This window comes from Mandrillus leucophaeus, unplaced genomic scaffold (assembly GCF_000951045.1).
Source record: "Mandrillus leucophaeus isolate KB7577 unplaced genomic scaffold, Mleu.le_1.0 Scaffold372, whole genome shotgun sequence".
Lineage (NCBI taxonomy): Eukaryota > Metazoa > Chordata > Mammalia > Primates > Cercopithecidae > Mandrillus > Mandrillus leucophaeus.
Window position 1 is genome coordinate 795,016 of NW_012103943.1, and position 14,250 is coordinate 809,265.

The window sequence follows — 14,250 nt, forward strand, 5'->3', positions numbered from 1 at the left end:
AAAGTGGGCAAAGGACATGAACAGACACTTTTCAAAAGAAGACATATGTGCAGCCAACAATCATATGAAAAAAAAACCTCCCGAGGTGGGTGGATCCCTTGAGGACAGGAGTTTGAGACCAGACTGGCCCATATAGCGAAACATCATCTCTACTAAAAATACAAAAAATTAGCCGGGTGTGGTGATGTGCCCCTGTAATCGCAGCTACTTGGGAGGTTGGGGCAGGAGAATCCCTTGAACCCAGGAGCTGAAGGTTGCAGTGAGCCGAGATCATGCCACTGCACTCTAGCCTGGGTGACACAGTGAGATTCCGTCAAAAAAAAAAAAAGCTTAACATCACTGATTATGGGAGAAATGCAAGTCAAAACTACAATGAGATACCATCTCATACCAATCAGAATGGCTGTTATTAAAAAGTCCAAAAAATAACAGATGCTGACAACGTTGTGGAGAAAAAAGAACGCTTATGCACTGTTGGTGGGTGTGTAAATTTGTTCAACCATTGTGGGAGACAATGTGATGATTTCTCAAAGACCTAAAGACAGACATACCATTTGACTCAGCAATCCCAAATCATTCTATTAAAATGCACATGTATGTTCATTGCAACACTATTAACAATAGCAAAGACATGGAATCAATCTAAATGCCCTTCAGTGACAGGCTGGATAAAGAAAATATGGCACATATACACCATGGGATACTATGCAGCTATAAAAAGAATGAGATAATGTCCTTTTCAGGGACATGGATGGAGCTGGAGGCCATTATCCTTAGCAAAGTAACACAGGAACAGAAAACCAAATACTGTATGTTCTCACTTATATGTGGGAGCTAAATGGTGAGAACACATGGACACTTAGAGGGGAACAACACACACTGGGGCCTATTGGAAGGTGGAGGGTGGGAGGAGGGAGAGGATCAGGAAAAATAACTAATGGGTACTAGGCTTAATATCTAGGTGATGAAATAATTTGTACAACAACCCCGCCATGGCACAAGTTTCCCTATGTAACAAACCTGCATATGTACATTTGAACTTAAAATAAAAGTTAAAGAAATAAAGTTACACATTTCCTTCTGAGCACAGTTTTAGCTGTGACCCAGCACCATGTGATATTTTCATTACCATTCAGCCCAAGACAATTTCTAATGGCTATTTTTGATTTATTCCTTGACCAATGGGTGTTTTAGTTGCTCAATGTCCAAACATTCTGGTTAAAAAATTGTGTTGTTACTGATAGCTAGCTTAATTTCACTGTGGTTAGAGAACATACTCAGAATAATTTTAGTCATTTAGAATTTGTGGAGATTTGCTTTATGGCCCAGTATATGGCTAGTCTTGGTAAATAATCAATGTATACTTAAAAAGCAAGTGTTTTCCATGGTTGGGTGTAGTGTTCTATATATGTAAGCCACATCGAATTTGTTAATTGTATTGGTTGTTTAGATAGTCTATACCTTCATGACAGTTAATTTTATGTGCCGACCTGACTGGGCTAAGGGATGTCCAGATAGCTGGAAAACACTCTTTCTGACATGCGTGTGATAGTGTTCCTGGAGGAGATTAGCATTTGACTCCATAGACACAGTAAAGAAGATCACCCTCACCAATGTGGGTGGACATCATCCAATACACTGAGGCCAAAATAGAAGAAAAAGTGGAAGGAGAGTGAATTTTCTCTCCCTATCAGAACTGGGACATCCATCTCCTCTTGCCTTTGAATGTCAGCATTCCTGGTTCTCAGACCTGGTTCTCTGGACTTGGACCTGACAGATCATGAGCCTTATAATTACATGAGCCAATCTCCCATAATAAATCTCTTTTCATATACCTATCTATCTATCTATATATATTACGTGGTTCTGTTTCCCTGAAGAACTGGAATACAATCTTTATGCCTTTTTTGTGCATTTTTTGTTCTATTAGTTACTGAGTGAGAGGTATCTAAGTTTCCTTCCTTATTCGAAGTAGTACCTATACAAATGTACCTCTTTTAAAAAAATTTTTGAGATGGAGTCTCGCTTTATCACCCAGACCAGAGTGCAGTGGCGCAATCTTGGCTCACTGCAACCTCTGCTTCCCGGGTTCAAGCGATTCTCCTGCCTCAACCTCCTGAGTAGCTGGGACTACAGGTGTGCACTACCATGCCCAGCTAACTTTTTGTATTTTTATTAGAGATGGGGTTTTACAATGTTGGTCAAGCTGGTCTTGAACTCCTGAGCTCAGGTAATCTGCCTGCCTCGGCCTCCCAAAGTGCTGGGATTATAGGCATGAGCCAGCACACCCAGCCCTACAAATATATCTTAAACATTTCATTTTATTTAATACCATGTCAATATACATTTAGTTGCTAATCTTTGGACATGGGGCCAATGTTTTTCCTTTGAGTATGGGTCCTCTCAAGATGGTTTCAGCCCAGGTATTCTCATGAGTCCACTTGACTGAAGAACACACTCATTCTTGTCCTGCCAAGCAGTGAGTGTGTGGGCTTCACTTGGGCCCCTCTCTATACTGCCAGCTCTCTCCAGTCCACCTGTCTCATGCATAAGTAGCCACCTTCAGGACAGGCAACCAGCAGGTGCTTCCTATGGTGCCATCTTCTCCAGCTCGGATGTCTTAGTTCATTTGTGTTGCTATAAAGTAATACCTAAAAGACTGGGTAATTTATAAAGAAAACAGGTTTATTTGACTCACAGTTCTGCAGGCTGTACAAGAAGCATGGCTCCAGTATGTGCTTCTGGTGAGGGCTTCAGGAAGCTTTCACTTACGTTGGAAGGTGGAGAGCCAAGGTGTGCAGAGATCTCATGGTGACAGAGGAAACAAAGGAGAGTGGGAAGGTGTCAGGTCTTTTAAACAAGCAGCTCTTGGGGGGAACTAATAGAGTGAGAATTGAGAATTGACTCATAACCATGAGGATGAGACCAAGACATTCATGAGAGCTCCATCCCTATGAGCCAAACATCTTCCACAAGGCCCCACCTCCAACATTGGGGATAAAATTCCAACATGAGATTTGGAAGGACACGCATCCAAACCACAGGACCAGAAATGCATGTTTATTAATCTCAGCTACTTGGCTGGTTCTAAACTTCTGGTTCCATCAGAATTACCAGGAGGGCCCGTTAAGCCATAGACTGCAGGGCCCTGCCCTCAGAGTTTCAGATTTTATTGGCTGAGATGAAGCTCAATACTTTGCATTTCTAATAATTCCCAAGTGGCGCTGATGTTGCTGATGCAGGGGCCACATTTTGGTAGTTGCTCATTTAGCCAATCGTCTTAATTTCACCAAGGACCTGTGATAGACCGCTTACTGCTGAGCAGTGTGCTGGGGGCTGAGGGGTCAGGGTGGGATTCTGGGGGAGTTTTCCTCACTCTTAAAAGGTTTTATAGAATAGCGGTTCACCACTTTTCCACCTCTGGATATGGCTGTAAATGTGGCAGCAGGGGAACCATGGGGGGACACATGGCCCGTGTGCTGAAGATGGTGGGGGTGGTGGAAGATGCAGGGCGCTGGAGTCTTAGAGGATAAGGACGTTCAGCTGGTGAATGAACCAATCCCGAGATGCCTCACCTCTGGGCCTTGCATTCTTGAGCGAATACCTCCTGGTTGTTTAACTTTTTGATGGGTCTTCCATGACTTGCATTCTCACGGGAGTGGTTACAGAAACCAAACCCCGGCCATCTTCCTGGGCCTCTGTGGACCTCGAGGCTTGGGTGGGACTGTCTCCTTCTCCCTGTAGTGTTGCCCGGGATGCACGATGTCTCCCAAGTTTCACTGTTCCTAGACTCACCTGCCTGGAGTCCACCTGCTTTGTGTATTCACCTGCCTTTGCTCCCCTCTCCCCTGCAAATCTCAGCCCCCTCACTTTTTTTCCCACCAGAAATACATGCCAGTGGAACACTTTGGGTGTGTGTGTTGAATTTCTTGAAGATTTGCAGGTTGACAGGAAGTCTCAGTGTGTCCCGTGTGGACTCCCGTCCTGCTGGCTCTGCCCCAGCCTCTCTCTTCCACCCCTCTCCAGGAACACCCACACCAAGGTTCTCACCTTCTACCCAAAGCACTTCTTAAGGTATTTTCCCCACACAATGATCTTCCCCTTCCTAAGAGGAATTGGGGTGATAAAGGGTGTGAATGTTCCTTTATCACCTGTGACTGTGGGTCTCAGACCATGTGAACATTTGGGGCAAAGTTATCCCAGAAGCCTCGGGAGGTGCAAACTCCTCCAAAGAAGGGGAAGGTTGGTGTTGCCATGCTGTGTTCTAAGATGGTCTTTCTCTGGAGGTTTAGGGGTTCCCCCAAAAGCCCAATGATTCCACCTGTCATGACTGAGGAGGAGGCGGTGCTCAGACAAGAGGCTTGAAATAGGTGGAGAGGGAACCACCTCTCCTGGAGCTAGACCATGCATTCTTAATGGGGTGACAGCATTCCCAAGGGAGCAAATATTGGTTCTCAGGCAGGGGAGGGCAAAAGTTCTCACGTTTTTTATGCATAAAGCACAGATAGGCATTGCTGCATAAAAAGATTATCACATCTGTGGTATTACAATTGTATGGGTGCACAAATAAGAAAATAATGTCTGAAAAGGCTCCTAGTGGGGGTTGATAATTTTTTTAAAAGTCTGAGAAGCACTGACGCAGATGAGCTTCTGCCTTGGGGCAGCCTCAGCAGGCACCATCCAGTTGCTTGGGCCACATATCTAGGAGGTCTCCTCCATTGCTCCTTTCCTCCAATAGGTTTCAAAGCCTCCAAAAATATATCCCCAACTATTCAAGGACCTGCTCGAATAGTGGCAACAGAAATGTTATTACTGTAAAGCCTAAAATATTTACCATATAGCCTTTCGTTGAAACAGTTTGTGAACCCCGGCTGTAAATTATGAGCTACTTATGGCAAAGGACGGGTCTTAGGCCAGGTGTGGTGGCTCACACCTATGATCCCCATACTTCGGGAGGCCAAGGTAGGAGAATTGTTTGAGTCTAAGAGTTTGAGACCAGCCTGGGCAACATAGTGAGAGCCTATCTCTATTTAAAAAAAAAAAAAAAAAAAAAAAAAAAAAAAAAAAAAAAAAAAAAAGACGGGTCTTACTGAACTCTGGAGCTCAGCCCAGATACTGGTGAACAGAAGTCAGTAAGTGTTGAAAGAGGAATAGCTGAGTGGATGAGCAATGAATGCAGTGCAAGCTCATTTGGTAGAAGGTGCACCTGCACAGTGTGAGAACCAGAAAGCCATGGAGTTTTATTCTAAAAGCAGAGTCCACAGTTCAAGTTTAAATCCAGCACCACTACGTTTCCCTCTGCTCCTGCCCTCATTTCTGTTATGCCATATTTGAATAAGACAGAGCTTTTTCTTATGAGGCTCAGATGACTAAAAATGAATTCTCTAAGTACTGCTCTCCTTTGGGAATCTTGAGCAGAGTCTATGGCGGTGAGGAAAAAAATCCCTGGTTTAACGATGATCCTCGGAAAGGGGAAGTGTTTGCTTCATAATGAAAAATTCCATGTGTTGCAGACTCATCTGGGGCCTGTCCAGCTGGATTTAATTATGACTTTGCTATGAAGAACTTGTTACTGGGCTTTTTTAGACCTATAAAACTTTACAGCACCAAAAATTACAGTCATAGCTGCTAACAGGAGTTGAATGCTTACTGTATTCAAGTTCTTGGCCAGCGGCTGACATGCATTACAAAAATCCTGAGGCTCAGAGAGGGAAGTGACCTGCTCAAGTTCACACAACTGTCAAGTGGTAGGGCAGGGATTTGACAAGATCTGATGGACTGCAAATTCTCTGTTCTTTTTAGTCAATCAGGAGATTAATCATAGTAATAAAATAATACTAGTTGACTGTTAGGATACAGATTCTATAGACCAGGCTCTTTTAGAATGAACAAAGAGAACAAGGAGGTTTCCCTAATCTAGGGGATGGGATTCCAGGATTTTAATGAAGTAAGAAGGAAATGAATTGGAGTTTAGGGTAGTGCCTCATGCATGAGAGTCACACTCGAAGGCTGGTCTTCATGCCACCTGTCCCATCTGGATGGCAATTGGCCATCTTGCTTGCCTCCCCCTCTGTCCTACCACCCTACTGGTCATAGCCTGACCACTGCTCTGTCCTCACCAGGTCCCCCCTGATTATCTTCCGACTGCCTCTCTTCCTTCAATTCTCACTGCTCCTGACCAAGCTCAGGCTGGAAACCTGGCCTCTCTCCTCCACCACCTCAAGTGCTTTGAAATTCTGTCTCACAGAAAGTCATCAATTCCACTCTTGGCTCTATCACCACTTTGCTTTATCACATGTTATTCTGCCGCCCAGCCACCATTCCCTGCTCTGGTGACAGCATGGTGTGTGCTTTTGAAGAGCTGCTACTCTCTAGCACTCATCCAGGGTGTTTGGGTGGCTCCGATGCTATCTCAAACTCCAGGGCTGAGTCCAGGCCTGTCTGGTCAGCCTCTGTCTATAGTGACAGAGGTTCATGGATGGAGACATGACCCAAGACAGATCACGGGGACTCAGTTCTGGGACTTTTGTTGCTGCTGTTGGAAAACTTCTCTTTTGTACATTGGAGCGTCCTGAAGCATCAGTGACACAAACCCGAATCTAAATAAAGTCAGCCTAGAGGAAAACAGAGCTGAGAAGTGGAGAGAGCCACCAAGATCCAGCGATTCCTGAGGCTAAGATACTCCCTGCATTTCCAAATACCAGAACCAATAAATCCCGTCACCTCGGTTTAACTCGGTTTCTGTCCATTTATTAGTTGTGACTAATGAGGAAATGGAATGGCATTCTCTCTCTCTATTTCAGTTTCTTCAAAAAGAAAAAAAATTGTGGTTCTTTGTCCAATGAATTACAGTGTTGAAGCTGTAAAATTAAAACTAAAATAATTTTGCAAAATTATTTAATCAAAATTTATATTCTCTATAACTGCTATATAAATGTATTGTAATATATATTCTCATGTATGAACCAAGTTGTATATGTATTTATATGTTAACATATATGAATATTAGGCCCCTGGAATTGTAATAGACAGGTGAATAAGCTTGTTCTGATCACAAGGAGCCCTTTCTCCAACGTGGCAACACAGGGAAATCAGCAAGTACTTTCCAATGTGATGGGTGCTGTGATAGAGGTGGGGTGAGGGAGGAGGGTGTCTGAACTAGACAGGCGTGATAGTGGAGAAAGGGGATGGAAGGCTATCTATCTGAACAAGAGGGATGGAAGACTATCTGAAGGATGAGGGAGAAAAGAAGAGAAATCCATTCAAGTGGGAACAGCTTGCATACTGCACCATGTGGCTGAAACCAGGCAAGCCCACCAGTGCATCTGGAGCCTACAGTGACTATAGCAGTTATCAGGTGGCCCCTGACAACGATGTTCCCTGGTCCACTGCCTGAGCTACAGAGAAACTGAAGGATACGCTTTAACAGCTCTCCATTGTCAAGATGATGCTGTCTTGCAACATTGGATTTTGAGAATATCCGCCCCTAACGGTGCAAATTCACCAAAAGCCCAGCCTGAGAATGTATGTCTGACACATAGATGCCTCACAAATATTTGTTGAGTGATGAAAGCTAAGAATATGTTCCAAAAATTGTTCTAAAATTAAACTTCATTTAAAATTCATATCTAGTAGCTATTAGCTCTTTCATAGTCACCCCACTTTCTTTTTTCTTTACTTACCTGAAATGTACACATCTACGAGATTTTAAAAGGATCATGGATATTCAGTTATTAAACTCCCCCTCCTCGAATATTTTACCTTCATAGTAGATGAGGAAGTCTGGAAAAAATAAGGAGAAAAAGGAAGACATTTTATACTTATTAAGCATTACTGTATGGATCTGTGGACGCTATGATATTTAATTCTCATCACCACCCTGGAAGTAGGAAGTGTTCTCCTGGATTTCCAGACAAAGAAATGGAGGGGGTCAGGGTCACAGGTGGTAAGGGGAGGGCTTGTATCAAAACTCTGACTCAGCCGGGCGCAGTGGCTCATGCCTGTAATCCCAGCACTTTGGGGGGTCAAGGTGGGCGGATCATGAAGTCAGGAGATTGAGACCATCCTGGCTAACACGGTGAAACCTTGTCTCTACTAAAAATACAAAAATTAGCCAGGTGTGGTGGCATGTGCCTGTAGTCCCAGCTACTTGGGAGGCTGAGGCAGGAGAATCGCTTGAACCAGGAAGGTGGAGGTTGCAGTGAGCCAAGATCGTGCTATTGTACTCCACCCTGGGTGACAGAGCAAGACTCCGCCTCAAAAAAAAAAAAAAAAAAAAAAAAAAAGGGGTGGGGGCAGGAGGGAAACATCTTCAGCTCATGTGGAACAATATGTTAAAAAGCCTTTTAACTTCCCCTAGTCCAGCAGCGCTGAGACAAGTTTTCCCCCGTAATGTCATATATTGTTGAATATGAGGTGAGTCTTTCCCTGCTGGGATGCTTAATTTTTTTTTTTTTTTGAGATGGAGTCTCACTCTTTTGCCAGGCTGGAGTGCAATGGTGCGATCTCAGCTCACTGCAACCTCTGCCTACTGGGTTCAAGCGATTCTCCTGCCTTAGCCTCCTGAATAGCTGGGACTACCGGCATGTGCCACCATGCCCAGCTAATTTTTGTATTTGTAGTAGAGAAGGGGCTTCACCATGTTGGCCAGGATGGTCTAGATCTCCTGACCTCATGATCTGTCCACCTCAGCCTCTCAAAGTGCTGGGGTTACAGGCACAAGCCACCGCGCCTGGTCTGTGATGGTTAATTTTATGTGTCAACATGGCTGGGCTGTGGTGCCCACTAATTTGGTGAAATGCCAGCCTAAGCGTTGTTGCGAAGGTATTTTTTAGATGTGATTAACATTTAAATCAGTGGACTTCGAGTGAAGCCAATTAGCCTCTATAGTGTAGGCGGGCTTCATCCAACCAGTTGAAGGCCTTATGAGAAAAAGACAGATTTTCTGGAGGAAGAAGAAATTGTCCATAAGAGGGCAAGGGTTTCCAGATTGCTACTTTGTGGAATTCAGACTCCATATTGCAGGATTAACTCTCACCTAAGTCTGCAGCCTGCTGGCCTGCCCTATAGATTTTAGACTTTCCAGCCTCCACAATATCATAAACCATATTTTAAAATCTCTCTATAAATACATGTTCTGTTTCTCTGGAGAACTTGACTTGTATACCCCCTAAAAATGTCAGAGAAGATAATACAAAATATTTAGTTTGGAGTCCTCCTGAAATTATTTAATTAATTAATTAATTTATTTATTTATTTTTCTAGAGATGAGGTCTTCCTATGTTGCCCAGGCTGGTTTCAAACTTTTGGGTTCAAGTGATTCTCCCACCTCAGACCCTCAAAATGCTGGGATTACAGGTGTGAGCCACTGTGCTAGCCCCCAAATTATTTTAAACAGCAGCAAAATACTATTTGGAAAAAATATATTGACCTGAAACAATCTCATCCAATGTTATTTTGGAAACCTACGGAGATCACTGCCGGAATCTGTAAATAAAGGAAGCAGATAAGTTATCCCCCAATTACTTCACATGATGGAAGAGATTCAAGTAAATTATTGATGGTATTAGATAGAAACATTATGGTCTTCTCGGCTCATTTACCACTTCTTTGGGTAGCATGATTGATGAAGAGAGCATTTGCCCAGCTCTGACTCTGTGCCAGGCATTGCACTGGGTGTTGGGAATATAGTGGTGACAAAATGAAAGCCCTGTCCTAGAGCTCATGTGGCCCTGGGGGTCAGAGGACATCCACAGGTAAAACAAAGGTGTTGAGCAAAGGCGGCTCATGCCGTATTAAAACATGGCTTAAAACAATTCTGCCGCCCCTTTAAAATTTTCTCCAGTGGGAGTTACTTCCCCCGTCTCTGCATAAAAGTCCTAGCAGGTACCATGGCTTTTCTCCTCGCTCTAAGGTTTGAGATAGTTCAACAGTCACTTCAAGTTGGAAATATAGTTTTAATGCATTAACTAGAAAGCTTACTGCAATATACTAATCCAAGTTCTGAACTGATTTGGCTTTAAATCTGTTCTGCCTGATGCAATCTGGAAGCTGGCTGTGGGGAAGAAGCCTCTCCTAGAATCTTCGCTCTCCTCCACTTTGTCCTTTTCTTGTCCCCAATCCCCCCAGCTTGCTGCCCCCTCTGGGTGAGAAGGGGAGAAGAGGGGTCTTTCTTGATTTGTGTCTGTCCTCTGTGTGAAACATGGATTCCTTGGTGAGGCAGGTGCCTATGGATGCTCCTTCTCTTGTGGGCTGCTTTTGTGTACTTTTTTGGAAGTTCCCTGATGGACTCCTCTACCTGTAGGTCCTCTGACCCATCTTTATTTTGGGTGGTTAGTTTCCACTCCTTTCTCCAACCTGTAGTTCAATCCAGTTATCTGCTGCTGGGGTATCTTGGTCTCTCTCAGCTGCCCTGATAGAGATGGGGTCTGACAGGCTTCATGGCAAGCCCACTCAGGCCTTCTCTCCTACATGACCTCATTTGGTCCCTAGGGAGCACTCAGGCATCCTTGGCCTTGACAGCCTGGAAGTGTGGCAGTGCCGTTGCCAGCCCATCACACCTTCATTTTCCTGGTGGTAGTCAAACTCCAGCCCATGTGTGGCACTCCCAGTGTGGGGGTCAGGCTCCCATCTAAGTAGCCCTGCAGAAGAACCCCCTTACCGGGTGGGGGTCATGTCTGAGTTGAGTAGTCCTGGGAAAGGACCCCTTTAATTAAGTGGGGGAGAGGATGGGACTTCCAGCACAGCTCTCTCTATAATGAGCCAACTCACAAAATTCTCGCTCCTCCATTTTTTGACCTTTTTATATTCTGGAAATAGTTCTCAAGAATTTCCTTTAAACATCTGCAGTGGTTCCTCCTTTGGAAATGTCATGTCTATTGTATCTTCATGTCTGAATGAAAATTCAACTTTAATGCCTTTTTACATACATAAATAAAATTGTGCAACAGAACACACAGTAGATAACATATCATGTCCTTTGAATTCAGTCTTCATCACTTACCACGTGGCCTTCAGCCGTGACTTAAAACTCTTGGCTTAATTCCCTTCTCTGAAAATTGGGGGTAATAGTATTGACCTCACGGGATTGTTGTGAAGACCTAAGATGATGGAAAGTTCTAGCACTGTGCCCAGCATCTCCTAGGCACTCAATAATTTGAGCTGTTATGATCTATTGTATGGCAATGGGTAATGAACAGGCAAGAAATAACTCTCTGGGAGGACTCATGCCCCGTTATGAAGACAGACTGAAAACAAAAAAGGACTGAAGTATTGCTCCTGGTTTCGTTTTCCTATTTAAAACACCCACAAACAAAAAATTAGCTTCTCCATTTGAAAAAAAGTTTAATCAGAAAAATTTTTAGATATAAAAGAGAACAAAGCCACATAATCTCAACATGATTATTAGTTTGAAATTCTTCTATGCATCTTTTTACATGGTTGTAATCATATTGCGTATCAAATTTTGTACCCTTTTCCCCCATAGATATTATATTGTAGACATTTTTCTATTTTATTATATATCTTAATAACTATAATTTTTAATGACAGCATACTATTTCTTTGAGGAGATAAATGATAATTTACTTTGCTATCTTCCAATTCTTTGACATTTAGGTGGTTTCTATTTTCTTCTACTTTCATAAATTGAGTCAGTTAGGGTTCTTTGTTGGCAAGTAACAGAAAACAACTCTGGATAGCTTAGGCAGGAAAGGAATTTGCTTGAAGGATACCCAGGAACTCACAGAGTTTGCAAGGGGGTTGAGGAACCAGGTGCATAAAAAGACCAGGATTTGGGGATGTTCTGGGGGTCTGAGCGTCAGGAGCTGCTTGACAGTGGGGTGACGGCTCTGCTGTTAGAGTCAATACACGCTGGCTATGGTTTCCTGTCCTTGTCAGATCCGGACACAAAGTCCCTAGAGAGAAGGTGATGGAACTAGCCTGGGGCTTGTACTTAGCCCTAGGAGCAGTGAAGTCTGAATGCCTAGATTCACAGCAGGACCAAAACGGTACGTGGTAGTGGCAGGGGCATAAACTCCTCAAAGAAAATAAGGGCATTGGTAGTAGGTGACCAGTGAACCAAGTTTGCACTGTATAAATACTCCATCCTTGCACATGTAGCTCTTTCTAGATTTTGGAATTATTTTCTTAGATGAAATTTTCTGAAGTGGAATGACTAGGTCGGAGGATAGAATTTTGGGGGTGGCTCTTGATGTCCATTATTGAACAAGAGAGTACAGGAACAATCCTATTAGAAATATTCGAAAGAGGTAGTCAGTTAAAATGAGGGAATCAAGAATTACACAAACATACCTTAGGCGTTTTATTTTACTTATGTCTGTATCTAAATCTGTATACTGCTCATCTTTTGATGCAGGGCCAATGTCTTGGTGTGTGTCCTCTCTTTGGAGTTGTGTGTTATCTTTCCTGCACATGCATGATCCACAATGCATTATCCAAAATTTCCAGTCTAGGATTCTGCAAAAGGGAGCAATGACTTAGAGATCCTTGTGAAACCATCTGAATGCGGCATCCCTCTGGACGTTTAAGATTACTACCCCCTTCAGATCCATTTGCTTGCCCACGTTTAACTCTACGACCATAATTTTGCATGAGTGACTTGCTTTTTTTGAGCCTTTCCAAAGCCTTTAATTTAGTTTTCATTGAAACAGTAACTCTCTTATTTATCCTATTCTTATGTAATTGGTTTCTATAATGTTTATTTTAATCACATAATTTTAAAAAATGGCTCAAGAGGCATTAGGAGGCTTGAGAACAAATACAACTCACTCCTGGTAAGCAGACAGCTCAGCTAGTGAAAGCTTCAGGACGCAGAGCACAGGGGAGCAGCTCCCAGTGTGGAGCGATAACGACCCAGTGGGTATCTGTCCACCTGCTTCACAGAGAGAGTGGTGAGTTGGCTAAGTGGAGAGGTTTAGGAAAAATTCTTCTGTGCCAGTTTAAATTAACTCTCTTCATATCTTATACAATAATAATGCATTAGCAAAGCCATGAATTTGACCAGGGCACAGTGCGTGTGTTTAGTTCTATGTCCTGTGTATTTGTGTAGCTATGACAACAATCAAGATATAGAACACTTGCATCACCATAAAGCATCTCCTCTGTGCTACCCTTTTTACTCATGCCCATCCCTTTCTCCCCTGGCAACAACTAGTTTATTCTCTGTCTCTATAATTTTGTCATTTGAGAGTGTTATTTGAATGAAATCATACAGTGTTTGCCCTTTGAGATTGACTTGTATCAGTCAGCATAATACCCTTGAGACGTACCCAAGTTGGTGCATGTGTCAATAATTCATTCCTTTTTACTGCTGAGTAGTTTTCCATGGTATGAACGCACCACAGTTTGTTTAGCCATTCACCTACCTGTTTTGCTATTTCCAGTTTGGGCTATTACCAACGAAGTTGCTATGAGCAATCACATACGGGCTTTTGTGTGGACATATGCTTTATTTCTCTGGGATAAATGCCCAGGAACGCAATTGCTGGGTCGAATGGTAAGTGTGTGTTTAGTTTCTAAAGAAATTGACAAACCATTTTGCAGCATGGCTGCGCATTTTACATTGCCGCCAGCAATACACGAGATAGCTAGTTTCTCTACATCTTCACCAGCATTTGGTATTGTCAATATTTGTTATTTTAGCTGTTCTAATAGGTGGATAGTGATATCTCATCATGGTTTTAACTTGCATTTCCCTAAATGGCTAGTGATATAGAACATCTTTTCATGTGTATTTGTGTTGGGGTTTGAGGGATTTGCGGCTGATCAAGGAATATAATATGACCACAAGAAGCAGCAACACACAACAAGTGTTTGTTGGGTGGCACTTGGACAAGGTTGAGTGAAAGGGGAAGTTCCCTCATAGCAGGAGTCTTTCCAGAAGCTATGGTGCAGTGCACAGGTCCCATACTCAGAAGGGGAGGAGGGCAGGGAGCTCTCAGGGGAGAAAGATAACAGGCCTGGCTTACATGTATAGGTGATGTCACTCAGCAGCATAGCATGGAGTCTCTGTGTCACAGAACTCTAAAGGGTCATAGTAGTTTGGGGTCTTATAACTGCAAGCCTCTAGCTTATCAATAGTCTGCTGATATGTGGTAAAATTTTGCCAGGTATATAAAGCAGAGAAGCTTTAAATAGCTAAAATTCTGCCTGTTGGGCAGACCTTCCTTCCTTCCTTCCTTCCTTCCTTCCTTCCTTCCTTCCTTCCTTCCTTCCTTCCTTCCTTCCTTC

The 14,250-nt window shown here is 43.2% G+C and overlaps 1 protein-coding gene across 1 annotated transcript; it reads left to right on the top strand.

Annotated features, from left to right (window-relative positions):
- Positions 1-3,637: 3,637 nt before the first annotated feature.
- Positions 3,638-4,315, top strand: LOC105546864. Its single transcript, XM_011990173.1, has one exon. It carries the CDS (start codon positions 3,638-3,640, stop codon positions 4,313-4,315), a length of 678 nt encoding a protein of 225 aa, XP_011845563.1.
- Positions 4,316-14,250: the final 9,935 nt, after the last annotated feature.

Coding starts and splice junctions, on each gene's coding strand:
- LOC105546864 (XM_011990173.1), top strand. CDS start 3,638: ATGACTTGCATTCTCACGGGAGTGGTTACAGAAACCAAACCCCGGCCA.